Source organism: Mustela erminea, chromosome 8, assembly GCF_009829155.1.
Source record: "Mustela erminea isolate mMusErm1 chromosome 8, mMusErm1.Pri, whole genome shotgun sequence".
NCBI lineage: Eukaryota > Metazoa > Chordata > Mammalia > Carnivora > Mustelidae > Mustela > Mustela erminea.
This window is the reverse complement of record NC_045621.1, coordinates 110,897,121-110,924,030: the sequence shown is the minus strand read 5'-3', so window position 1 is coordinate 110,924,030 and position 26,910 is coordinate 110,897,121. Positions and strand designations below refer to the sequence as shown.

General features: G+C 51.5%; 1 protein-coding gene across 5 annotated transcripts in view; it reads right to left on the bottom strand.

Moving 5' to 3' along the window:
• MYO7B (myosin VIIB) overlaps positions 1-26,910 on the bottom strand; it is a 104,254-nt gene that overhangs the window by 6,206 nt on the left and 71,138 nt on the right. For 4 of the 5 annotated variants that reach the window (XM_032353979.1, XM_032353980.1, XM_032353981.1 and 1 more), the window contains exons 20-38: positions 24,698-24,782; positions 22,935-23,153; positions 21,629-21,799; positions 20,577-20,786; positions 20,286-20,453; positions 17,408-17,485; positions 17,126-17,253; positions 12,050-12,176; positions 10,672-10,791; positions 9,632-9,805; positions 8,738-8,965; positions 7,254-7,421; positions 4,385-4,502; positions 4,170-4,296; positions 2,941-3,107; positions 1,851-2,032; positions 895-1,025; positions 476-633; positions 135-288 (exon numbers count right to left, since the gene is read on the bottom strand). In XM_032353979.1, the coding sequence (XP_032209870.1) occupies positions 135-288; positions 476-633; positions 895-1,025; positions 1,851-2,032; positions 2,941-3,107; positions 4,170-4,296; positions 4,385-4,502; positions 7,254-7,421; positions 8,738-8,965; positions 9,632-9,805; positions 10,672-10,791; positions 12,050-12,176; positions 17,126-17,253; positions 17,408-17,485; positions 20,286-20,453; positions 20,577-20,786; positions 21,629-21,799; positions 22,935-23,153; positions 24,698-24,782 (2,913 nt within the window). Of the gene's footprint in view, positions 1-134; positions 634-894; positions 1,026-1,850; positions 2,033-2,940; positions 3,108-4,169; positions 4,297-4,384; positions 4,503-7,253; positions 7,422-8,737; positions 8,966-9,631; positions 9,806-10,671; positions 10,792-12,049; positions 12,177-17,125; positions 17,254-17,407; positions 17,486-20,285; positions 20,454-20,576; positions 20,787-21,628; positions 21,800-22,934; positions 23,154-24,697; positions 24,783-26,910 lie in introns of all 5 variants that reach the window. The other variant, XM_032353982.1, reaches the window with a different exon arrangement.

Here is a 26,910-nt window from a genome sequence, read left to right as displayed (position 1 = left end):
GTCAGCACCTGAGCAGGGTGGGGAGCCCCCATGAGCTGAACACTGGGCACAAGCCCTGGAGGCTAGGGTGAAGACTGGAAGGGGCCTAGGCAGGGAGCCTGGTGCCCTCTGGCCCTGCCCCGTCCCCAGCAGACCTCTTGGTGTTGTGTGTCAGCTGCTTCAGGATCTGGCAGTAGACCTCATCCTGCAGGGCTGAGTCCTGGAGGGCCGGCGAGAAGATCTGGTCGGTGAGCTCCACAGAGGTCCAGGCCTGTCGTGAAGGATAGTCTCCCATGTACCTGAGGATAGGTGCTGCTGTCAAGGACAATGTGCCAGCGTGGCTGCCTGTCACCACCAGCCCTGACCCCACATGGGCTCTTGACCCGCCCCGCGAGTTGCACGCTGCCTCGGCCCTGCCCTCCATGGGGCTGGTGCCCTTCATAGGGCAGCCATGGGGCCTGCACAGAGCTGGGCCAGGCTGGCTGGGGAAGGATATCGATGAAGATCTGACAGGCGAGGTCCCGGAGCTCGGCATTGGCATGGACACGCTTGAGCAGAGGCTGCCGCAGTGGCTCAGATGAGTGGGCCCAGAGGTGGCCCCGGGTCCGGGCCAGGGGGAACATGGCCCTGCTGACTGTCTCCTTTTCTGGAGCCCTGTCCGGGGATGGAGGCTTCTGTGAGGCCCTTCTCAAGCCCTCTTTGCCCATGCTTCTCCTTCCTCTCCCCGCCCGCCTACCGTGTGTGCACTGTCGGGGGAGAGACCCAGGCTTACTCACCTTGCCCTCCAGGGGGAGCTGGGAGAGGGTCAAAGGGTTCCCTTTCCCCGTGGACATAGCACCTCCCTCCACGGCCTCCCTATAACCCTCAGGGATCACAGAAGGGTTGGCAGGGCCTTCTGGGGGCCTGAGTGGGCACCTAAAAAACTCGTAGGAGAACTCCTCCAGGGTGTGTAGCTTGTCCTTGGGCTGCTCCTCAGGCAGTGGCTCTGTGGGCCGCCCCTCCTGGGCTGCCAGCTTCCGCTTCTCTGGTGACATGGCCAGCAAGCTCTGTGGAGACACAGGCCCATGGGTCCCACTGCCCTACACGGCTCTCCCCACGGGCTCCTTCCTGACCCGGTTGCTCCAGGACCATGGGAGGGGCTGACCAGAGGGCTGCACAGGTCCTCCTGTGTCACCTTCTGTGTGACCCATGACCAGCGACTCAATGTCTCTGACCCGTTCCTTTTCCTTAGGAGGGCTTCTCAGACCCATGAAGGTCCTCTTGCCCAGGGCACCCCTCAGGGCCACCTCTCAGGGGACGCTGCCTGCTTCGTTCCCTACCTCCCTCAGGCCCCAGCACAATGTCGCTTCCTCAGGGATGCTTTCCAGACAGTGCATGCCCCTAGCCTATCACTGGCTCCTAGAATGACCAGTGCTTCTTCTTGGTGACACTCTGTGATTGGCAGTGTGCCACATGCTCCTTGAGGGGTGAGTGGCTGTTGTGCTCAGTGCTGTCCTGCACGGGGCACACAGCTGGCACTCAGTATGCAAATCCTAAAATGCCTGTCTGTCCTGCCTCTCTGTGGGGCTGGTTTTGGGGGCCAGGATGGGTGGAGACCTGGGCCCCCTTGGGTCAGGTTTAAATGAAGCTGACAGCAAGGAAGGACAGGTTTGTTCCCAGGATGTGTTGGGGTGGGAGCATCTATAAGCACTGGGCAAGGCTGGGTACAGACACTGTGTCAGCTTCGTGGTCACCCCAGAGGGATGACAGGGCCGGCAGGGCATGCCTCCTGGCTCTCTGCAAGGTGGTGCATGGGCCCCTGAGCTAGCAGCTGGGCTGTTTCCTCCTGTGCCCATGGGCACCCGGGCTGAGGACAGACAAATGTGTGTTACCAGCAGCTGTGCTGAGGGCTTGGTGACCACTGGGATGGCATAGAGGCAGGCCGTGGGCACCAGCCCCGTCTTGCCCGTCCTGTCGTTCTGGCCCAAGGTCCAGTTCTCAGAAGCCAACAACCCCTGCTTCTTTGTCAGGATCAGCAGGTCCCCCTTCTTGAAGGGCAGGAGGGTGGTGTCATCTGCAATTCCAAGTCACACACAGGGGCAGAAAAGCCACCATTTATCAAGGGCCAGGCAGAGGCCAGAGACTGTGCTAGCACCGTGGTTTGGCTCCTTCGGCAGGTGAGGAAAGCAAGAGACACGAGAGTGGTGGGCCCAAGGCCACAGCAAGGCTGAGTGGTGGCCCTATTCCCAGGCACACAGCCCCCGCAGGCAAGGTCAGGAAGCTATGGCTGCAGGCTGAGCCTCAGGGGATCTGCCCTCTGTGCTGTGAGGCCTCCTGAGCCTGTATCCTCCTCTGTGAGTAGACAATAATCCCTCCCTCTTGGGCAGTTTGGGGGGTGGAATGGGCAACAGGGATAACATTTCTTCCTGCTGTAAGACCGCACACATAGCCTCTTCTCTCTGTCCCTGTGAGCGCCCACCCCCAGGCCCCTGCAGTAACTACACTGCCTAATGCCCAGGAGTGCTCAGCTCATGCTGGAGTGCTGACCTGCAGGGACAGTGTGGCCAGCAGCTAGACCGTCCTAGTGGTCCCCCACCCCTGAGATGTGTGACCCTAGACAAGCAGCTCCCCTTCTCAGGATCCCGGTTCCTTGTCTGTAAATGGGAGACAGGGTGGCTGTGGGGATGGCATTCAAAGCTCAGGCCGGTGGCCTGGCTGTTCTCTGCAAGGGGAGGGAGGGGTGCCCCTGAGCTTCCTCAACTAGCTTCACCTTGGGGGCTTTGAGACCATCTCCTTTAACCCCTCATTTTGTAGAAGGGAAGGCTTTGCCCAAAGCTGCCCCCCATGGTGCTTCATGGCCCTCTTTCCCTCTCTCTGCTCAGGTCCCTCCTGGAGTCCTGCTGCATGGCCACTGAGACAGGGGATGAGCCAGCCAACCTCCCACTGACCACACAATCTGCCCCTCCCCGCCTGGCTGGGCACCTGTGGCTTTCCTGTCCTGCAGGGCCATGGCGAACACAGACCTCTCCTTCAAGCCCTCCAGAAACATGGCTACCAGCTCAGCGATGGCCACACTGCTGGGTGACATGAATTCGTACTCCTCTGCGTGCAGCGTGGAGAGTACCAGCCTCTGCCCTCCCTGGGCCTCCCTGAGGGGACAAAAGATGCTATGTGACCAATACCCTCTCCCACCCTCCCTGTCCAGCCCCTTGACAGCCTCAGAAGGGGTGGTCCTCCTGAGTTACGGACAACTTGACTGTGGGCACTGGTAGGCCAAGGTCTGAGCTTAGGTCAGCCCACCTCCCAGGCACTACTGTGTATGGTGGGCAAATGACAGCCAGAGCTCAGGGTTCCTTGGGATTCAAAGGCAGTGGGTGGTGCCGAGCCCCAGGGTGTGGGCTCAGCTCTGGGTGGGTCATGAGGTGGTTGGTGTGCAGGGCCACCACAGGGACATGGCAAAGAATGTTGGAGTTGAGAAGAGGCACCAGTCTTGGCAAGCTTGGGTGAGCTACCTCCTGTCTTAGTTAATTCCCCCCCATGCCGTGAGGACAATTGCCCAGCATGGTCAGCCTGAGGAAATGGTGGCCACTGTGCAAACCCCCCCCCCCCACCGCCCATGCAATGGTAATGATTATCATGTCATGGCACCCTGAGGTCTGCTTTAACCAAGGGGGTCTCTGGCAGGGCACAGGTGGGCCTTCCCAAAGGGCTGGGAGGCACTCTCCGAAGACAAGAGGCCTGCAGAGCTATGGCGGTGGGGGTGTCTGAGGTCCAGCCTGGCCTGCAAGGCCACTCTGCCACACACCCAGCCTCCATCCCTTACATCCTCTCTCAGATGGCTCACACTTTCCACATGACCACTTCTCATCCACGAGAAGGGAAGGGGCCTGTACCTGAATGCACACCCAAAAGGTTGCAAGCTTTCGTGGCCCCTTTCAGGTCGATTTGGGTTTCAAAGTGAAACCCGAGAGAAGGATGCCTCAAGCGTAGATGTAGTACTTAATGGGGAAGTGCCAACCTGGTGGCCAGAGAGGGTAGGGTGCCAAGTTCAGCAGCCGTCACACCGTACCTGTTCATCCTCATCCCTGCGCCCCACCAAGGGCCAGGCACAATATGCCTCCCTCTCTCCCTGTTCCTCCCAGAGCCCCCAAGGACTAAGGTTGAGTGTAAAGTGAGATTCCCTTTGGGACATCTTCCCTTGGGACACCCACCTGTTGGTAATCAGACTCATGACCTCTGGGAAAGAGAGTTCTAGGAGCATCTTCTCCTTCTGGTCCAGGAAGTATATCCCCTTCCAGTTAACAGCCAAGATCAGCTGAGTCTTGGGCAGTCGGGGGCCTGGCCAGGGGAGACAGAGGTGTGAAGCTTAGGTTGGCCCCACAGGGAACCCTGCCTACACCCCCTCACCTCCATCAGATCCCATTACCGGAGAGTGTGGTGACCTCAAAGAGCTGAGAGAAGAGCAGCGGCCACTGCAGGCGGGCAGCATCCACCACCTGCTCCTGCACGGCCAGCGGCTTTGCCTGCTTCTGGGTGTAACGTGCCTGTAGGGGAGGCACAGCGGGTTACTTCCATCACTCATCTCTCACTAAACCCCGGCTTCCCCTTAGCGAGCTAACAGCCCAATGCCCACGGTGCTCATTTGCTGGATCATTCTGTGGCTTCTACCTGAAGAGAGGTCCATGCCAGTGAGGGCTAGGGGGGTAAGCTCTGGGGGGCTGGGCAGGCCTTTTTTACCCACCCTGGCAGGGGACCATCCATGGATGGTTTTGAGAGGGGAGGAAGCCTGGCCCCCTCTTTAGCATCAGGGGGCCAAAGGGCTGTAGATCAGGCTGCGACTCACTGCCTCATGGAAAGCTATGGAAAGGTATGAGGTGGGCTTATCCATGTGGGCTTGGGGCTGCTCCTGCCAACACGTGTGTGCCTTATGGGCCTGTGTCTTGCTCTGATAGGATGCCTATCTTGCTGTGCGTTTGTGTCCTTGGTACCTTGGTCTGTCTTCTCTGGAGTTCTTCTGCCTATCTGCGGGCCACTCTCAGGGACCTTCATCTCAACCTGCCCCCAGTCGACTTTCCTTCCTCCCTCTTTCTTGGCTTCTTCTCCACCTCCCCACCTCCTCCCCGTCTCCACTGCTCTGGGCCCATAGCTGGCTATAGTGTCCAACTGAACTTTCTTTTTACTGTTTGTTGAATAAAATGTTATTTCTCTTGTTGCCAGTTTAAAAAGTGGTTGGGAAACACTCATAGCCAGGATCCTGCAACGTAAAGTGATGCCTCCTCTCTGAGGGGTGATCTGGCAATGGGTATCACGTACCAGGAACTGTGGAAAGTTCCCATACTCTGAAATCTCCTCTCTAGGACTCTATCCTGGAGATACACTGCGGAGCATATAAAAGTTGGCATCTACTAAGGGGTTCACCTGTTGTCTTAATAGTGAAAAATGGAGAATGGCCTTACTGTTCATCGATAAGAAGCAGTAAATTATAATTCATTACTGCAGTACTATGCAGCATCTCTCACTAAACCCCGGCTTAAAAATGAACATAAAAAAATGAAGAAGAAAAGAGGAAGAAAAGAAAGAGAAAAAAAAGGGAAAAAATGAACACAAAGTTTTATATTTAGTGACATGGAAATACGGCCCCATGCTATGTGATTAAGTGAAGAAACAGGCTGGAAGTTGCAATATGATACAATCCTGTGTTTATTTTTTAGAAGGTGTATGATTTATCTCTATCCAGTCATATCTCAGTTGTGTAAGCATGAGTTTGGTCTTCTATATCACAATGTTAAGAACAGTGATCTCATTGATAGGAGATTATTGGTGATTTCACTTTTCTCTGTTTATATGTTCTGATGCATTTGGTAATGTACATGTTTTAAGTGATTTAATAAAAAAAAATCTGTGTAACTATGTTCACTTTGGAAAAAAGTGGTTGAGTAACATTTCCTTGTTCTTTTACCCTCACCCCAACTCTCCCTTCCCAAATTACAAAGCCTCCTCTTACCCATGCTCATTTGGGTTCACGTGTGCCTCTGGTTCCTCCCTCCTATGAGCCCTAAAATCCCATCGTCTCTCTCCTGGGAGAGAGAAACACCCAAAAAGACCAAGTGGGGTTTCTTTTCCCAAATTCCAATCACCAAGAACTGTTTCCAAGAGATGCCAATGAGCATCTTGTGGAACAAAGCTTTGTTAGTCACTATATCTGGGAAATGTCGGGTAAGACAATCAGGCTTCTCTACTGCAGGACTTGTCAGAACCTTTCACTAGCAGTTAGGCACTGTGACTCCCTAAGAGCAGGACATGGAAAGCTGCATTTTCCAAACCACAAGTGCATAGAACCCTTGTCCATGGCCCCTTTGGGGCACCCCCTTCTTGTGAGGCAGAATGGAGACTGTGTTGGTTGGCCGTCCTCACCACCTTTCTCTGAATTTGGGTGGCCCCTGCTGCCTGAATCACTCACCTGGGGTTCATCTCCCTGCCACTGGATTGTCAGCCCCTAACAAGTAGGCAGAGTGCTACTTCTTCCCTGCTCCCTGTCCTGCCCTTTCTCAGTCCATGGTGCCACGGGGATAACTGAGGTGGGCGCAAGTATTAACCAAAGGGAAACCCCCATGCACGGCTCTCCTGCAGCAGTAGCAGCAGTGAATAGTGAGCTATGCCTGGAACGTCAGGCCATGCCACTGAGCTCAGCGCCCTGGGAGAAAGGAGGCTCTGATGGGCAGCAGGTCTGGGGATGGCTGCCCCTGTGGCAGGGGAAGGGAGGCAGGGGGACTCTGACTCAGATGGTGCATCTTTGCAATCCCCTTGTGGGGTGATGTTCAGGGAGCAGTGGAAACCCCCACTAGTCTGGGTGTTCTTGAGGACATGGGTGTGTGCTGGTGGGGAGATGGAGGCAGGAGCCCCTGGGAGGACCATGTTCACATGGTACTGGCTGACCAAGTGGGAGCAGAGGATGGGCAGCCATCCCTGCTGTGCAGAGCCTGTGCTGAGGGCACAGGCATGGTGTGCGGTTGGCAGCTGTGGATGCCCACTCCTGCCAAAAGGCTGAAGCCCAGACATGAGGTAGAGATGAGCACGGGGATGATGTGCCCTAACTCGCCTGAGATGTCAACTGGAAGGGAGGAGGCATAGTAGAATGGGCCTGTGATAGGGAGCTGGACTGAATGAGATTGTTTAAATCTCAAGAGATAGATCTACGCTTACTGGCAAGTCAAAATCTCCCATTCCCCAGTGGGAGACCCCCTGCCCCAAAGGAGGCTGCAGAGCCCAAGTGCCCAGGCTCTGTGAAGGCTGACCTTGGTGTGGGCAGCAGTGACGAGGCTAGCCCACTGCTCTGGTGGCTTGGTCCTGTACAGCTTGGAGGGGATGCAGCTGGGCAGCAGTTCCTGGACAGCCTCGCTCCCCACCGAGGCGCCGAGCTGCACGTAGCAGTGCTGGGCCAGCAGCTGTACCAGCTCTTCCTCCTGCACAACCCGGAAACAAACATGGGGGTGAGGGGGGGCCCACCTCCTGAACGATGTCCCTGCCACATCCTAGCACAGTAGAGATGACCAGCCCTCAGACAAGAACCAGGAATGTGAGCGGCAGCCACCTGTCCTGTCACCTCTGTTAGGCTGGATATGCCCCTTCCCCAACACCCTGGAACCACAGCGTGCCCAATGGGCCCCCTCAGCTGCTGTCCTGCTGGCAGGCTGGAACTTCCCAGCAGCCTTGGCTTGAGCCCTGCAGGTCTTCTGCCCAAGGTCAAGAGGTGATCCCCCATGCCACTCTCCCAACTCTAAGGGAGACAGTGAGTGTGGAGGAGGCAGCTCTGAGGCCTGGGTGGAACACTACTAACATTGCTGTCTGACTAGGGTAAGGCCTTTAAATAAAGGCCTTTACCCTGTCTTCCCTAGCACTCACTTGTCAAAGGTGACAGTGGCCACCCCTGTGCAGCTTCTGCAAGGATTCATTTGGGCAGGATCCTGTGTAAGGCACCAGCCTGGCCCAGCATGGGGCAGGGCTCCCTGCTCCAGGCGCCCCGTGGGTGCCGGGCAACCCTCTTCTCTCTGGAAGACCAAAGCCTGCAGAGTTACCTAGCTGCCTGCCTCTCTGGGGCCCGTCTCCTGCCTCCCCTTGCCCACTGCCCCATTTCAGGCAGGCCTCCAGGCTTGCTGCGGCTTGCTCCAAGCCTGAGAGCTGTGTCCTGACTCAAGCCTGGGAAGTTCTGCAAACACAGGTGCAGTGCTGCTCCGAGGACCAGGAGCACGACGCCTTCCCTGGATGCTTGCAACCTTCCACAGAGCTCTGGCTCCTCTCTGTGCTTTCCAGGGGTCTGAGCCTCAGGGGTGACATAATGTTCCCAGGTCTCACTGCCAGGAAGAGACACAGGTAGGACTGGAAAGTGAGCACTAGGGCTCTAAGGCCACCTTACTACTACCCCAAGAACAGCTGCCATGGTGAAGCCAGTTGGGCCTGGGGCTTCAGGGAGGTTTCCCCTGCCTGCTGCTGGAGTGTCGGACCCCAGAGGCCTGAGCAAACCTGTAGTCCAAGGGAGGAGGAAATGGGGGCCAGGCTGGGAGGGGACAGCTTCATATCCAGCAGAGGGCGCCAGGGACCCGCACTCTGAGAACATGTTCCTGGCCTTTGCCTCCTACCTCTCCCTTCTCCACATTCCTCACACCCCGTTCCATGGGGTACTCCCTGATGGCCACAGCCCCGACCTGCCCTGAAACATGGTGCTCCCCCAGGTTGTCTGATGTGTCATCTTGGGGCCCTGGGGGCAATGGGGTCCCCTCACCTTCTCAAAGCTATACTCGCCGGACCAGACCCCGTGCAGCACTTGGCGGTAGATGAGCTGGGTACTGACAGAGTCCTCCTGGGAGTCATGCCAGGGCGTGAAGAACTCCTTCCGGAAGTAGATGCGCCAGGGTGCCTGGCGCTCATTCTCGCCCCTCGCCCGGGCCAGCTGCTCACACTGGGCGACTGCATCCATCACGTGGTCGCGCCCACTGCCCAGGGACCAGAACTGAGGCCAGATTCAGGGGCAGCAGGGGTTAGTGACTGCTGTGTGCTGGGCTCCACAGGGACACCCACCCTCAGAATGCGTGGGTGGAATGGTGTGCTCAGCTGGTCCTCTGCGAGCCTGACGGCTTTCCCCACATGATGGCATGGCCTGCCTATAACTCTAAACATGCTTCCCTGCAGACCCCTCCCCAAAGAGGCAGGTTGATGTCCAAGGCCGGCATGCGGGGATTGTGACACTTGGATGGGTTGGCCAGCATGAGCGTGTCTGGGTCGGAGGCTGTGGACATGGGGGTAAGAGCGTCTGGGTGGGGGCTGTGCTAGCGTGACCCTCTGATCTTGGCAGAGGAGTCTGCAGCTCCCTGGAACAAGGGGGCTTTTAGTGAGATGTGTGAGTGCCTGGTCTACGTGTGGGCAGCTTAGGTGTGGCAAGGGACCTACAAGTTGTGTGTGACACTGGGGCCAAGGTGCAGCCACTGGGCTGAGTATGTGGGGGTTTGGGCAGGAGGACAGGTTACCTCTCTGTGTGTGTGTATGTGTGTGTGTGTGTGTGTGTGTGTGTGTGTGGTGTGGTGTCTGACAGGGGCAGTAGTGGCCAGGTTGGTAGGAGGGCTCGAGTTGGCCTGGGAGTATGAGGGAGGTGGGAGATGGACAGGCCACCTGGCGGTACCTTGTCATACACGGCCACCTGCAGAGAAAAGCCCAGGTAGTCACTGAGGCCCTGCTTGTGGGCAATGTGCAGGCAGACTTCCCAAGATGTCGATGCAGAGTCAACCATGACAGTCAGGCTCTCTCCAGTCACCAAGATGACATGGATCGGGATGTGCTTCTTGGACTTGACAGCCTGGGGACAGATGAAGACTCAGGCCCTCTGGCCTGGAGGCCTACCCATCATCCACCACCAAGCTGATGGACCCAGTAGGGGTGAGGGCAATATTGCCTGTGGTGTGTGTTTGGTAGTTTTGTGCCTCTCCGAGTCGGCCTCTGTGGTCTGTGGACTGCAGGCCTGAGCTGTGGTGATGCTAAGTGTGTCAGAATCACAGGAGGTCAGAAGAGCTCTTGGAAATCTCCAAGTCCTGAACCCAGAGACAAGCTGGGTCCACGGAAGCTACTGTTCCTCTCTGAGCACACCCACACAGCTGTGCAAAGTTCACGTGCAACTCCAGGGCCCAGGTGCAGAGCAGGTAGAAAAGGGAGAAGGGGGGCCTGGACGTGGGTGGCAGGGCGAGAATGGGAAGGGGTGTAGCAGAAGGTGAGCCCCAGCATAGGGCACCATGGGGCACAGGAAGTGAGTGACTTCCAGGAGCTGTGGGTCCCCTCAACCCTGCCTGTGTCTGAATGACCCTTCCCGAGAACACAGATGACACAAACAGCAATGACACCAAGGATGTTCACTTTGGAATGGTCACTGCCTTCTTAATAAGAAGCAAATGTCCTTGGGGGGGTTAACACTTTACCCAGTTAGCAGTCATTCACACCATAAGGCTAAGATTTATTGTTCCCTTTAGCCAGTAGGCCCTTAAAGATGTGGGGAGGGCACTTCTGAAGCCTGGGCCATGCACAGGGTGACCCATATGGATCACAGGCACAGAAGGCCCCAAGAGAGGTGGAGGGGCCCAGAGCACACGCTTCCTGCTGGCAGGTGCTGGAGGAGCCATGGGGGCTGGCAGCATCCCACACCATTTGTCTCCCAACCCTACTGGCCCCTACCTGCAGCTCCAGCCAGGTGGGGGGCTCCATGCGCACCCCGTTGGCATAGGTGCGTCTCAGGCGCTCTGCACAGAAGGGGCCGTAGCCAGCCGGCCCTTGACCAATGAAGTTCATCAGATACTGGTGGGCGAAGGAGGGGAGAGGAGGGGCGGAAGACACTTAGAATGGAGGCCACTTTCCACTTCCTGCCCCAATTCTAAAAAATCTTAATACCCATGGTAATTAAGCAAGGTGATGTATGTGTTAACTGACTTTATTGTGGTAATAATTTGGCAATATATACCTATAGAAAACCACTACAGTGTACACTTTAAATCTGGAAAAAATAAAAATAAAATAATAATATTCACTGATGGCAAAAGTCTATTGAGATGGGCACTCTCTCATCAGCATTTCTGAGGACCAATTTGTCACTATGTTTTAAATAGTGCATAGTTGAAAAATGTGCACACTTTTGACCCAGTAATTCAGACCTGTCTTTACATATGGTGTTTAAGGTGATGAACAACTGGAAGATGGGCCCTAAATGTCTATCAGCAAGTTAAATATTCCCTGGGATAATTATATATAGATGGCATTTGGGAAAAGTTTATACCTCAAGAAGACACTTACAGAGGTAAGTGAAACATGCAGGAGAGTCAATATTTAAAACATGTTTGACAAAATCTGTTGAAAATCTTGTTGTCTCACAGAGAGACTTTGTGAGGAGATGCAGCCTAGAAGAGTTTGCTGGTGTCAGAAGTGGCCTCTGGGGCCCAGGGCAGATGGCCCCATGACCACACCTCACGCAATCCCTCCTGCGGTCCCTGAAGGGACACAAGAGGAAGTGAGATTGTTTCTTGTCTGATCACAAGAGCGACCCTGTAACACCACAAAGGGCCTGGAACAATAGAAGGTCCCTCTGGGTGTGGGGATGACTTTTGTTTTCTTTATAAACTGGCTGCATTTCCCACATATTACTCCTACAATCAGAACCAAAGCTCTATTCAAGGAGGGAGGCTTGAGGCTACTTGGGAGCACCTGTCAACACCCCACCTCCAGTTTTAGTTCTGAGGACTCGAGAGAGACATGGCAGGTAGTCCCCAGTAGGTGCCCACCCCTGGGACATTTCTGTCTTTTCAAAGCATATTTCACCTGCCACCTCACTGTCTCCTCAGAAGAGCTGTCTTAGGGCCTGAGCCCAGACCTGAATGGGGGTCAGAAGGAGCCAGGTCCAGAGTCTTCTTTTAAAGACAGGAAAACTGAGGCTTAGAAGGCACAGTTGCCACCCTGGCCTGCAGAAAAAAGGCTGGGATTTCTGGACCTGCTCCAGAGCCCCGGGCCAAGCTATGCATGCTGTAACCCAACCCCTTCAGCCCCTGCCCTGGTTCCTCCCCACCTTCAAGAACCTCTCGGAGGGTGGGAAGCAGCCCAGGCAAAGGCTGAGCAGGATCCAGCCCCGGGCCAAGCTGCTTGTTTTGGAGTTCTCCGACAGCTGCTTGCAGATCTGGCAGTAAATCTCGTCCCTGAAAGACACACACCCCTGGGAGGCCAGGCTGGGGACTGGCTCCCAGTAAGGAGACAGAGGTGCCTAGGCACACAGCTCCTTCATTGCCGCTGGGTGGGGTCATGGACACATGGTGACCTCCAGTCTCCTCAACTCCAACTGCCTTTGCTGGGCTCCACTGAAACATCCCTGGCCCACCCTGGACCCTGCCATCTCCCTAGGACTGTGCCACCTCCAGTGTTTTTCCTGGGCTCTATGTACCCACTCTCATTGGACCTCATTTTTTACCTCACCCCTCAGGCCTTTGCTCCCTCCTTCACCCACCCTGCTCACAACACCCTGGCCCTGGGGGGGGGGGTGTCTGCATGGAGTGCCCAGGGGTCTCCAGTCATGCTCTGCCCCCAGTGGCCCCGCCCAGCCAAATCTGCTCCTTTCCCCAACTTCCCTGTCATTTCCAACCTTCTCCTTCAGACCCAGTCCCTCCTCCACCCCCAATGCAGCTATCCCTCCAACTACAGAGAGAAGTGGAAATCCCATGGATAATCCCTTGACTCCTCCCCTCCTGACCAGTTCCCATTCGCACTGGCTCATGAGCCTTTCTACCTTCTCTTGCAGAGGGGGCTTTCCTGGTTCCTTCCTGCTGAGCCAAGCTCTATCATCTCATACAAATGTCCTGTTAGCCCCTTCAACCGGCCATCTTTTTCCTAATTACTCAGTGATGTGATGATGGTAAATGTTTAACAACAAACTCTCCTAGGGAAAAAGCTCTGATTTATTGCACTTGCCAATTTCTATGGTGTAAATATTCCCACCAATGCCAATTTCAAGCCACTAACACGATGTCACTGAACACAGAGTTGAGAAAAGACGTTTACCATCTGTTCTCATGGGCCAGTATAGTCAGCTCTAGCCATCTCCTCTTTCTACAGTCACTACAGGTACCACCAGCAAAACACTTCACTCAAACTGGAAGTCTAGAAGGCCTTGTGACTCCTCCCATCAGCCAGCCACCTACCATCTGTCTCCTGGATATTTTCTCTGTCCCTGTTTCTCCACTCCTACTCCCTGGGCCATCCCTCATCAGCTTTCTTGGGACCTCTGCAGCAGTCCTCTCCTGGCCTCCCACTACCAGGCTCTATCCCTCCATGTCATTGCCAGGGAGACCTTTCTGGAATTCAGATATGATCATGGTCTTCTCTTTCTTAAAACTTTTCCTTGACTACTCCTAGAATTGAATTCAAACTCCATACCCCAGCAGCGACAAATCACTTGGAATTCCAGACCCACAGGCTGTTTCAGGATTCTGTGACCCTGTTCACCTTCTCCCTTTGTCTGGTGAACAACTTCCTCCTTCCCACCCCTGCCTAGGAGGGCATTATGACTAGTCCTTGGTGTTCTCACTGGACCCTCATCTCGGCACAAGCAGCTATTGTGGGGCTCTGTCTTCTCCCATGCTCTCCACTAAAGAGTGAGCTCCCAGAGGACAGAGCTCTGTTGCCCTCATCTCTGCATCCTCAACTCTCAGGCTAAGGCCTGGCCCTGAGCAGGTACGTAATAAATGCTTATTGCCATTTGTAACAACATGAATGGACCCAGAGAGTACTATGCTGAGCAAAATAAAGTAGTCAAAGACAAATATCATATGATTTTACTCATATGTGGAATTTAAGAAACAAAACAGATGAAAAGAAGAAAAAGAAAGGCAAGCCAGAAAACAGACTCTTTTTTTTTTTTTTTTTTAAAGATTTTATTTATTTATTTGACAGAGAGAAATTACAAGTACACTGAGAGGCAGGCAGAGAGAGAGAGAGAAGGAAGCAGGCTCCCCGCTGAGCAGAGAGCCCGATGCGGGACTCGATCCCAGGACCCTGAGATCATGACCTGAGCCGAAGGCAGTGGCTTAACCCACTGAGCCACCCAGGCGCCCAGAAAACAGACTCTTAACTAGAGAGAACAAATGGAATGTTGGTAGAGGGGAGGTGGTTGGGGGGAAGGGCTAGATGGGTGATAGGTATTAAAGAGGGTAGTTCTTGTGATGAGTACCTGGTGTTGTATACACATGATGAATTGCTAAACTCTACCCCTGAAATTAATATTCCACTGTATGTTAACTAAAGGAATTTAAGTAAAAACTTGAAGAAAAAAAATTTATTGAATGCGCGGCTAGATGTGGAGTGGGCATTTGCTTTGTCTTGGAATTTGATTAAGAGCCCAGAGCCAAGGACAAACAGATGATAATACCTAACACCCTAAAGAAATACATTCTTGTAGAATTTATCAAAGATGGCAGAACCAGTCTAGCTATTGCCATCTCCTGCATAAGAGAAGATGAAAAATTTGAAAGGTATAGAAGTAGAGAGATCTTTGGCCTATCTCTATTCCCTCCGCATGATGAGGTGCTGGGGGGACCCCAGGAAAACAGTTACTAGAAATGGGGTTGTCTGCCAGAGAGGAGATTCATTTTGCTCCCTATCTGAGGCATGCTGAACCCCAGAATCCCATTGGTCTACCCCAGGGTACCGGAATGGGGCACAATGGCAGAGTTCTTAAGAGTACTTGACTTATGTATGCCACAGAGACACAAGTTGGGGGCCTCCATGAACAAGAACCTAGCATCTGCTTCTTTCTGGAGAATTCTAAGCTACTCCTGATGGGAGAGAGAACAGACAGGAGCTGGGAGTTATGTTTGGTGCAGCAAGCATGGACGGGCTTCCTATTAATAAGAAGGGCTTCCTTCTTATTTGAATAAGAGGATGCTATAGAAGAAGTTGGGGCTCAGGGATCTTGATGGGATCCCACACAAGCAGGCAGCCCATCATTCCAGAAGATCCAAGCACTAAGAGGTTATGGTATGTTCAATTAGGGGCTAGATTTGAGAGCAAGTCTCAATGATTCACTGAGAGTGTCAGCCCCAGCTAGAGGACAGCATGGTATGGAAGTGCCTCTAGAGGTATCTTAAGAACCCACAGTGCATCACATTTGCACACAGCTTATACATGCCTGCCATCATGGAGGGTATGGTGGCCAGTGAGGATTAACTATGAGAGAACTACCAATAGGACTAAGTTAGAAGGGTTGCTGAGTTGGTGTCACATAGGCAGCTAAAATTGAGGTAGGAACCCTATAACGTTATTGGCTTGAACAACCAGAGGACAGAGTTTGGAGTACCCAAACCCAGCAGTTGAAAGTGAGAAGGGAAATCCTGGAATGAAGAGAACCAAAGAAGAAGAGTTCTCAATTTTGCATATAAAAATCTTCCTAAATCTCTGTCTGGCCCCTGATCTACACATATGTAGGGCAGGCTCCAGGAATCTTAGCAAAGACAAAAATAACTGACTAAGGATTCCATCTACTACTCATTACGGGAGACAAAATTTGAATCCAGCCAAATTAATTGACTGCCAAAACAAAAGTCAACACTCTTTGAAAGATCATAACAGATTCCGGAGTCTCTAAACATATCACCCTCAGTGTCTACGATACAACCCAAAAGTAATATGATAGGGAATAATAGTCCAGTACTAGATGTGTGAGGAAACAGAAAAATATGACCATTCCCAAGAGGAAAGGCAGTCAATGGAAACTGACCCCAAGATGACCCAGATATTGGATTTAGCAGAAGAGGTTTCAAAACTATTGTCACTCCTTGAGGACACAAAGGGCACTATGCTTATAGTGAATGAATGAACAGGAAATCTTGGCAGAGAAACAGAAACTATGTAAAGAACCAAGTGCAAACTCTAGAACTTAAAAAATATATAACATCTGAAATTTAAAAAAATTTTTTTACCTGGGTATAACAGCAGATGAGGGTAGATAATAGAAATATCAGTTAATCTGAAGATAGATCAATAGAAATTATTCAATCTAAAGAACAAAGAGGAAAGAAAAGAAAAAGGGAAAGACCCCTAGGGACCTGAGGGATGATATCAAAGAGTCTTACATATGTTTAATTGGAATTCAAAAGAAAAGAGAGAGAGAGAGAGAGAGAGAGAGAATAAAACAGAAAAAAGTACCTGAAAAAATTCGGCTAAAATTTCCCAAATTTGGTAAAAAAAAAAAAAAAAAAAAAACCCAAAATATATAACTCCCTAAAATATGTCTGTATCTGAAAGCAGTATATGTATTTCTTAAAATTTATATGAAAAGACATTCTTATAGAGCAATATATATATATAGAGAGAGAGAGAGAGAGAGAGCGCAATATATATATATATAGAGAGAGAGCAATATATATATATATATATTATATAAATGGGCAACTTATTTATTTACAGGGCTCTGCATTAAAGTCCATTATAAAATGAATCAGGGGCGCCTGGGTGGCTCAGTGGGTTAAAGCCTCTGCCTTCAGCTCAGATCGTGATCTCAGGGTCCTGGGATAGAGCCCCACATTGGGCTCTCTGCTTGGCGGGGAGCCTGCTTCCCCCTATCTCTCTCTCTCTGCCTGCCTCTGCCTACTTGTGATCTCTGTCAAATAAATAAATAAAATCTTAAAAAAAAATAAAATGAATCACTGGGCACCTGGGTGGCTCAGTGGGTTAAAGCCTCTGCCTTCGATTCGGGTCATGATCCCAGGGTTCTGGGATGGAGCCCCGCATCAGGCTCTCTGTTCAGCATGGAGCCTGCTTCCTTCCCTCTCTGCCTGCCTCTCTGCCTACTTGTGATCTCTGTTTGTCAAGTGAATAAATAAAACATTTAAACATAAATAAATAAATAAAATAAAATGAATCACTACCCCATGATAATTCTGTTCTCCTAAAATTTGCTTTTACTCACGAGTTTTAACACAGAGCAAGTAGAGAACCCTTAATGGTTATAATATCTATTGCACTCAGACCTAGGCTGCAGGCCCCAGGCCAGGGAGCAGGGAGAGGAAAGGGTGTCTTAGAAGGCAGGCAGAGGAGGAAGCTGCGGCCCTGTGGGGTCTGGTGTTCTAAATGGGGTGAGGTGGGAATGGGGACTGACCTGAGGTTGGGTCGCAGGATAGCACAGCCCACGATGAAGTGCACCTTCTCCAAGTTGGACATGGGTCTGTCTGAGATGGGGCCATCAGGCTCAAATGCCTCCTCTCCAATATTCAGCTGGCTGGTTACCTTGAAACCCAAAGGAGGCTGTCAGGAGAGCTCTGATGCTCCCCATTTGCAAAAGAGGAAACCAGGCACAAGGAGGGAATCCAAAGCTTGGGATCCTGTGGCAGGCCAACAGCAGGGCTGGAAGTAGACTAAGGCCCCATTACCCCAAGCTCACCTGGCCTGTGATCCTGGAGGACCGTTTTAGCTTCATGGAGGAGATGTCCTTGCTCCCTCTGTCCCTGCGGCTGGGTCTCTGTGGAAGGAGACAGTTCCTGAGGGAAGGTGTGCCAGGCCAGCACTTTGATGCTGCTGCTAACCCCACCGTCACCTAGACAGAGTTAGTGTCCACCTTCCCAGCTATTTCCTGGTGCAGTTTACAAAACTGCATGCAGTCCTCTACATCTTGGCTGAGCTTTGTAACACTTACAAAGATGCCCACCCTCTTCTTCACGTCTGGGTCAGGAAACAGAGGCAAGGGGAGGTGAGAGGCTACACAAATCTACTCACATAACTGGCCCTCAGGGAGGGCTCCGTACCATTCTGATTCCAAAGCCCATACCAGTAAAGCCCTCCAAGGTAGGGCTGGGTTTGAGCCCAGGTGTCCAGGATGGCCCTAGGGCATGGTCATGCTCAGCGAAAATTTCATGGATGATTTGGAATACCCTCTGCCCATTGCAAGGTGGGGGCTCTGCCAGAGGATCAGGAGTCCCACCTTGTCCTGAGGGCATCATGGGAAGTTGCTGCCAAAATTAGAGCTCAGTGTGGGACTAGGCTTGGGTTGAGATCAGTGGGGGTTGGGGTAGAACTGGTTTGCTACACAGGGATGGGCAGCGAAACACACTAGCTGTCAGGTGAGGGTGGGCAAGGCTGGCTTGGCTCACTGCTCCTGTGGGAGGCACAGAACAGGTGTTTAATAAATGTGCATAGGAAGAAAAACTTGGTACGTCACTCCTGGGAGGTCCATTCTGCTTCCCACTGTGCTCACTGCCCAGAGGTGCAGAGTGGATGGACTACCACCCAGGGTCCCTTTCCTGAATGGCCCCCAGTGATTAACACCCCCTTGTAGTCCCACCCACCACAGTATGTGAATTATGAGATTAGGCACTGCAGTTTCCTTAGATCTCTTAGGCTGGGAAAGTCCTATCCTTAGAACACTGGGGCAGCCCTGTGGGCAGGCCCGTGTGACAAGGACCTGAGGCCTCCTGCCAGCAGTTGTGTTAGGAAGCCATCTTGGAAGTGGATGCTGGAGCTCCGGTCCAGCCTCGAATGACAGCAGTCCTGACTGCAATCTCATGGCAGACCACTAGCTAAGATGAACCAGCTAAACTGCTCTTGACCCTCAGAAACTGTGTGAGATAATACATGTGTACTGTTTTAAGCTGCTAAATTTGGGGGGAGTTTTTTGTTACCCAGCAACAGATAATTAACATGCTCTGCAAAGCCAATGCTTGTAGAGATCAGGGCTTAACTTGGGCAACTTCCCGTGTAACTCCTGGACCAGGTTTGGCCACGTGATCTCAAGCTGCAGACTCCCCTGGATTTCTGTGCACTTAGTCTGCACACAAGACCCTGCAGATGTCTGAGCAGAATCCCAGACACTGGATGTATGGAGAGCTGTGATATCATGATTTACAGTAAGAAATATGTATTTGTTTGTCATCCCCATTCCTGGGTGGAGCTCCTGAAACCCTTGGTATTTCCTGCAACAAAGGCATCTTTGTTACGTTAATGGACCAACTTTTCTAAACACCAAAGGATGGGGGTTGGTGGTCAGTTGAACCAACACTGTGATTGGGGGACTGAAACTTTCTGTCCCCTCCCTCCCACCTCCACCTTTGGGGAGTGCTGAGGGGCTGGTGATTGAGTTTGATCACCAGGAGCCAATGATTTATTCTTCATGCCTCTTAGTAATAAAGCCTCCTTAAAAACCCAAAAGGATGAATTCAGAGAGCTTTGGGTTGGTAAACACGTGGGAATTTGGGGAGAGTGGAAAGCTGGGAGAGAGCATCCAAACTCCACCCTCTGCCCAATCCTTGCCCTATTCATCTCTTCCATCTAGTTGTTCTTGGGTTATGTCCTTCTCTAATAAACTGATAATCTAGTAATTAAAGTATTTCCTTGAATTCTGTGAGTTGCTCTAACAAATTAATCAAACCCAAAAAGGGGGTCATGGGAACCCCTGACTTGTAGCGTGTGGGTCAGAAGCACAGGTGGCAACCCAGACTTGCGACTGGTATCTGAAGATGGGGGTGGTCTTGCAGGACTGAACCCTTAATCCAGGATCTGACACTGCCTCAGGTCGATAGCATCCCAGTTGAGTGGAATTGTGGCACACCCAGCTGGGGCTGGAGAATTGCTTGGTGTGGGGAAAACCCGCACACACTGGAACTGCTGTCAGAATTATAGGACGTCCTGGGGCTCCTGCTGCTGGCGGGTCCCAGTGCTGTCACTGCTGTGTAATTCCTTTGAACTATTCTTGGTAAATTCCATTAAGATTACATCATGCAACTGAGGCCTTGGGAAGGACTTCTGACCAAAAGTGGATGTGAATGACCCTTCCATCAGAGGGCAAGATAGACCACAGTTCAAGAACTTGGTCTTTGAATTCACTAAAATGGATTCAAAGCCCAGTTCTGTCACACATACTCACTGTGATCTGGGCACAAGTCTCTTCGCTTCTTTGTTTCTTTCGCTGTAATAAACTCACTAATCCCTACATCATAGGGTTGGCTCCCCTGGGGATTAACTGAAGAGGAACAACTGGCAGACAGCACGCTGTCCATCAGTAACACCACCAGTTGTTACCACTGCTCTGTGTGTTTGAACTCTGTTCACATCAAACCCAAGACCCAGAGCCTGGATGGCCCTTTTCAGTACAGACTGTATCACTCAGGACTCCTGGGTGTCATGCTCAGGAGGTCCTGAGCTCAAGTCAAGGGTTCAGTGGATGACACTCACTCCATGTCTTGCCCACTTCCAGAGCAGCTTCCATGGGGCCTGGGGCCAGGGGGTCACCTGGGCTCTGCCCTGCCCCGCCCCCTTGCACCTCGCACCTGTGTGGATACATGGAGCTGTGGAGACTGGGTGTTGTTCTCTTTGCCCAGGGTGTCATGGATCTGCCGCATCACTGAGCCCCCACGCAGGCTGTTCCTGGAGAAAAGCACTGGCTCCGGAAGGTCCCCCATGAACCTCAGGATGATGCTCCACACGGCTAGGGCGGCCTGCGGGAAGGGAGACAGAGGGCTCGGCTAGAATGAAGGGCCCACGGTGCCCCCTCCCCTTCCTCATTGCCTCTAAAGCAGGGGGTGGCCTGAGCCACTAGAAACCAGAGAGCCACTGGGTACCGAGCAGTCGGCATCATCCTCGTGGTAGAGCAGCGGGTATCGGAGGGGCTGCCGGATGTGTGTGTGGCTGGCTGATTTCTGGAAGTAGGTTGCAGCAAACTTGGGAAAGGTGTATTCGGCCAGGCCGTCCGTATCGTCCTCCGGTTCCTCTACCATGGGGACTGCGTCCAGGTCAACCTCGGGCAGCTTCTGGGTCTCCGTCTCCAAGTCCTGTGTGCCAGTGAGAGGGAAGGCCAGAGGTCAGCTGTCCTTTCAGATGCTAGCTGGCAGGGTGTGCCTCTCTGGAGGCCAGGGAGCCCCAAGCTAGTTCTATCTGAGTATAGGCTGGGTACAGCAGGAACCACTCCTCCCCTGTGTCTGAGACCTTTTCTACCACCTCACATTGTCAGTGGGCCCCTGGTGGGCTTCTCCTCCTGCAGAAGTGGTCTCAGCTGCCCCGACTGTGCAGCCTGGTGTGTGTGTGTGTGTGTGTGTGTGTGTGTGTGTGTGTGTGTGTACATGCTTAGGGGAAAGGCATGAGCACCTGGAGGGGCAGTGGTGGGGGTACCTAGTTCACTGGGTCTCAGGGCCCAGAGCTGAGTATGGCAAGAGCTCAGGGGACCTGCTCCCCTCCTGGCCTCCCTTCTCCCCTCCGCCCCTCCCCTGCCCCACACACCGCTGTCAGTGCTCATTAGTTTTCAGTGTTCATCAGCCCCCAGGTCACAGTCTGCAGAGCAGCAGCTGCAGGGTGCTCTGAGAGAGGGGGTCGAATACAGGGTGGGAGATACTGCCTGGTTGAAAGCCCCAAAGCATTTGCATGTTAAAGGTTCTAGGAAGTCTCCTAGGTAAGAAACCTGCTTAATTTGGAAGGGTCTTCACACAGAAACTCATGCTCCCCTTTTCTTTGCTTGGTCACCAGGCCTGCAGAACACACTTCACTGTGTCTTCTGCCAGTTCCCCCTAGCTGAGTCTTGGCTTCTCCGTGAGCCTGGAGGCTGACCGCAGTCAGGGACTGAGCAGCATCCTCGCATCCCCTGCCAGGCCGGACCCCTGAATGACAGGGCCCATCTTACCTCAAAGCGCTGTGGGGCTGGGCCCTCCTGCCCACCGATCATGGAAGGGAGGAAACCGAACACTTGCTCCACCATCTCCGTGTCTGTGATGGTGTCATAGATTGACTTCTGCTTCCTGGTGGGGAGAGCACTTGGGCTCTTCTGCTCTTCAGCTGGGATGACCAGAGGCCCCTGTGCATACACCCCATGGAGCAAGGTCACCATAGGGCCAGCAGATGCAAGCACCTCACTGACCTCCTCCTGACGTCATTTGTTCAAATCAGTAAGTTTTCCTCTAAAATCCTAGAATTTAATAGCTAGTATGACTAGAGATGAACCACCCTGGGCTTTTTATTTCCCATGAGAATCAGAGGTCCAGAGAAGGAAGGCTGCCTGAAATGGTCCCTGAGCTATTGCCTCAAGCCCTAGGGGCCCCTAGAACCTAGCTTCCCACCTGGTCCCTTCATTCAAGGCTCCACTAGGACAGATCCCTGGGCCTGTACTAACTAACGCACAGGTGAGGCTGATCTGTGGTGTGTCTGGCACTACATGGGAGCAGAAGCCTGCTGTGCACATGTCTGAGGGTCCGCTGTCTTACTTGTCCTGACCACTGCATGCACTAGTAATGTGCTCAGCAGTCCCAACTTTCATCTCTAGAGCAGGCGTAGACTTCATACTAGCCTTTTCCTTATCACAGTTTCCAAATGAGCAAGTACTGAGGAAAGAGATTGACTCTCAGGTGCCCATTGGAGGAAAGGGGATCTCAAGGGTGAAATTTCAAAAGGCAGGGATGTGCACCTTGTGCCGCTCCCCAGCTCCCTGCCCGTCAACCTCTCCTGCCCAGACACTCCAAGGCCCCTCTTGGAATTTTTCTAACCCAGAAGTGTCATGCCATGGCCCAGTCACCCAGGGGTCTTTGCCCTCCTCCACGGAGCTGTGGTCACCTATAGCTCATCTGGCCCTGGTTTCCTGTGTCATTCAGGGAGGGACCAGTCCTGCTGAGAAACTGTCCCCAGGGCTAAAAGGAGGAGACCAAGGGTCTCAATTTCCAGGTTCCAGGTATATTATTATATGTGTTGCCGAAGCGAGCACCAGGTTCCAGGTATAAGACCATCCTGCTGACATGATGCCTTTTCTATGCCAATCCTACATGCTCCTGGGGGTGACCTAGGTGTCCCAAATGGCGTGAGGACCTGCTGCGGCAATAACTCTAGACATGGAGGGGATAGGAGTGTCTGGTGAGAGCTCAATGTTCATCCCTCCTGACTGCCTCCCGCTATGGGCCCCAGTCAGCCCTCACCGGCCTAAGAGTGCACTGGTTACCTACATTGGCTTTCTGCTGCCGGAAGTTCCGCCGGGCAGCCATACCCCTGGCATGCGCCTGTATGACCACCACTGCCCTCCTCTTGGCCTGGACTTGCTGGCGCACAAGGTAGCCCCTGAACAGTGCCTGCAGCTGGACCATCCTCTGCCGCATGGTCTGGTACTGCTTTGCCAGCAGCTGGCTCCGGGCAATGGCCTGCAGGCGCTCAAAACCCAGGAGGATCTGTGGACACAAGAGGGACAGATGCTCAAAAGGAGTCCTGGGCCCAGCAGGGCAAAGAGCAGGGAGAAGGCCTTCCCCAAGAGACAGAGAGAAAAAGAGGCAAGTCATATGCCCCAGGAGACCTTACAGATAAACTTCACAGTTATCTGCTTTTTGGCAAAAGGCTAGTGCTAAAATTTTATGCACCTACAAGCATAAGCATATTAAATGAGTTATTACTTGCAAAGCACTTAGAACAGTCCTTGGCATGCAAATAAATGTTAAATAAGTATTGTTAAACGGCATAGACAATAAAGTGCTCTTCTGGTGGTCAGTGATTACAGAATTGGTTTGGAGGTCACATGAGTAATGGGATTCCAAGGGGACTTGCTTATCACACCTAAAGCTAAGTCCAGCCAAATTGTCAGAAGCTAGGGTACCTGTGTGGACGCCTATGGCTGGCTTCATTAAGCTAATTTCTGGGATCTTTAAAATTAAGAGGAAATAATAAATTGATAAATACCCATTTCTATGCTGCAAACATGCTTTGGTGCACAGTAGTCCCTGAGCCCCTGGAAGAGTCTTGCTGGCTTCTCAAAGACCAACCCAATGGGTGCCGGGTGTGTGGGGTCATGCTTCATCCTCCAAGCTTGGAAGTTCTACACACCTGCATCCAAATCCCAGCTCTACTGTTTACTAGCTGTGTGCTCCTGGGAAAATTATTTAATCTCTCTATGCCTCAGTTTCTTGACATATGGGGTTGGTTTAAAAATAAATAAAACAATGCATGCAAAGCAATGGTTCTAAGTAGCTTTTCCATCCATGTCAGCTGCCATTACATGCTTTGTGAGCACAGTATATGGGCAGGCCTGGGGTCAAATTTCAAAATGCTGAGATGTGCATCTTGTTGCTGTTCCCCTGTTCCCTGCCCTCCAGCCTCTCCTGTCTGGACCCTCAGAGGCTCCTCTTGGTATTTCTCTGCCCCCAAAGCATCATTCCACAGTCCAGTAACCAGGGGTCTTCACTTTCCTCCACAGAACTCTAGCTTCTCATAGCTCATCTGGTCCTGGTTCCTTGAGCCTGGTTTCCTGGCCCTGGTTTGTTGATGTGACCACTGCATGTCCCAACCACAGTCATATCCTTGACAAAGTCACGTGGTCAGGTGAGGCCCAGTAGGGCGTGGTTAAGGTTGCTCTGGTTCTTTTGCTGAGAAGACACTCACTAGCAGTGACTGTGGCTAAGAAAAAAATTAGAAGAGCTCGAAACAAAGAATAATCCATCAACCTACATTGCTGCCGGCAAATTGGGAAAAGAAAATCATGATGTGATTTTAGAACAGGCTACCTCGTTCTAGCTCTAGAGACACCCAAAATTCTTCAAGAGAACAAACTGAAGCCCACAAACCATGTGACCTGAAATGATACTAAACAGGGAGTGTGTGGAGCGCTGAGGAAACAATCTGAAGTCTGTTGTAATGAGTCAGTGATCGGATTCTCCCTGCCTGCGCTCTCATATTCACATGAACAGACTTTCAGTGGAGCAGCCTCTCCAGTGAGTTCTCTCACCTGCTTGAAGTTCCGCCTGTTGTAGTGGGCCCTCCATCCAGCCTGGAGGGTCACAGCTGCCTGCCTCTGCCTCAGGAACTCCTTCCTAGAAGGAAAAATGCAGGAATATGCGTGCAACAACCTCAGACATTTCAAAGCCTTTAGGGGAAAAATGATTTGAAGGGAAGAGGGATAATGAAATGCCAGGGAAAATGAATACTTACATTATTTCTTTCCCAGAAGCCTTTATAAGCCAAAGACACACATGTTAAGAACTTAAAATATTGCCAACTACTCAAATTTGTGACTTAGAACAGTCTAGTTTTTTAGAGCAATCAGGAAATTTTCCCTCATTTTTTACAAAGGTCTACGAAAGGATAAAACTCATTTCTTTTTTTTTTTTTTTAAAGATTTTATTTATTTATTTGACAGAGAGAGATCACAAGTAGGCAGAGAGAGAGGAAGGGAAGCAGGCTCCCTGCTAAGCAGAGAGCCTGATGTGGGGCTCGATCCCAGGACCCTGGGATCATGACCTGAGCCAAAGGCAGAGGCTTTAACCCACTGAGCCACCCAGGCACCCCAGATAAAACTCATTTCTAACTTTTTACTCATTGCCAGACTTCTCCTGATACTCTGGCCAGTAGCCCAGGTGTCTGCTAGGAACCAGGTCAGAATCCCAGGCCAGAACTCCTCTCTGGAGGCAGGTCAAAGCAGGAAGGCAACCCCCCGAGGCCCTGGTAGCCTGGGTACCCTTCTGTAGGGTGGAAAGTGGGCTGAATACAGAGAGAGTAACCTGAAACCTGACCTCTGGGGAAGTGAGCTTGGTGCATATAGATGTATCCTTTATTTCATACTTATCTGAGTTTCCTTAGCACTTTTAATAATTTCTCAGGATATTTTCTTAGGCTTAAGACAGTAGATCTCAACTATATTAAAAACCTTCTGGGAACTTCAATATTTATTGATGTCTAGGTCCTACCCAGTTTAATTAAGTCAGAATCTTTGCTGATGGGTCTGGAGAATATCTATCTATCTATCTAATATTTTTTGGTATACAGGCACATAGAGTATAAATATCTCCCTAGGTGATTCTAATATGAGGCTGAAGTAAATAATTATCTAAAATAAAGATAATCTGTTTCCTTTCTAATACTTACACTAGTGGTTCTCAAATGGGGGTGATTTTGCCCCCCCCCAGCTCATTTGGCAATGTCTAGAGATATTTTGGTTTGCTATGACTGGGGCTTGGGGGAGGGGAGTGCCCCTGGCATCTCCTGAGTAGAGGCCAGGAATGCTAAACATCCCATAATGCCCAGGACAGCCCTACAACAAAGATTTATCGAATCCAAAATGTCAACAGAGATGAAGTTGAAAAACCAGAATTTTTTATCTTTTCTTTACTATTCTTATCTAATTGTATTGTCCAGAAGAACAGGAACACTATCAATTATCAATGATGATCACTTCTGGGAAGATGGAGTAGACATACTTTTTCCTATTTCTCCTGCTGACTACAACTAAAAACCCTGTACATTTATATAAAACAAATATAAGAAGATTGAAATGTGGAGAGAAGAAGGCAGGCCAGTTAAGGATCTCAGATCCAAGGAGTGACACAATGGTAACTTCTCTGGGTTTTCTTTTTACCTCATATTCCCCAGAGCAGGAGCTGACGAAGTCAGTAATTCAGAAATGACAATGGAGACAGATCAAAAAGCCCCAAGGAAAGCCTTCTCTTTCTACCAGAAGGATCAGGGAAGGGGCAACTTAGCAAAACAGAAAACTTTTAAATAAAAACCATTCTACTCCAGTGAAAAGCCACAAAACAACTGTGGTCCCAGCCCCACTTACGCCAAAAAATACCAAGTAGGGAGCCTAGATTTCTGCCCTTGCCAGGGTCATGTCATAGAACGCTGAGTGGGAAGCCACCCTTGATGAGTAGTAATGAGCCCTGTGTCAGTGGAGACCCCTGAGGAATCCTGGATTTCCATCACCACTTGGCAGTAATGGGCTGTTCTATGAGAAACTCAATTGAAATACAGGTTGAAAGTGAAAGGATGAAAAATATATATCAACTCTGTTGACATTTTGTAAATAGTAACCAAAATAAAACAGGAGTGGCTGTATTATTATCAGAGAAAGTGGACTTCAGAGCGAAGAAAATAACCAGAGACAAAGGGGGATATAGCATGAAGATAAAATGATAAATCCACTAAGAAGATATAGCAATCCTA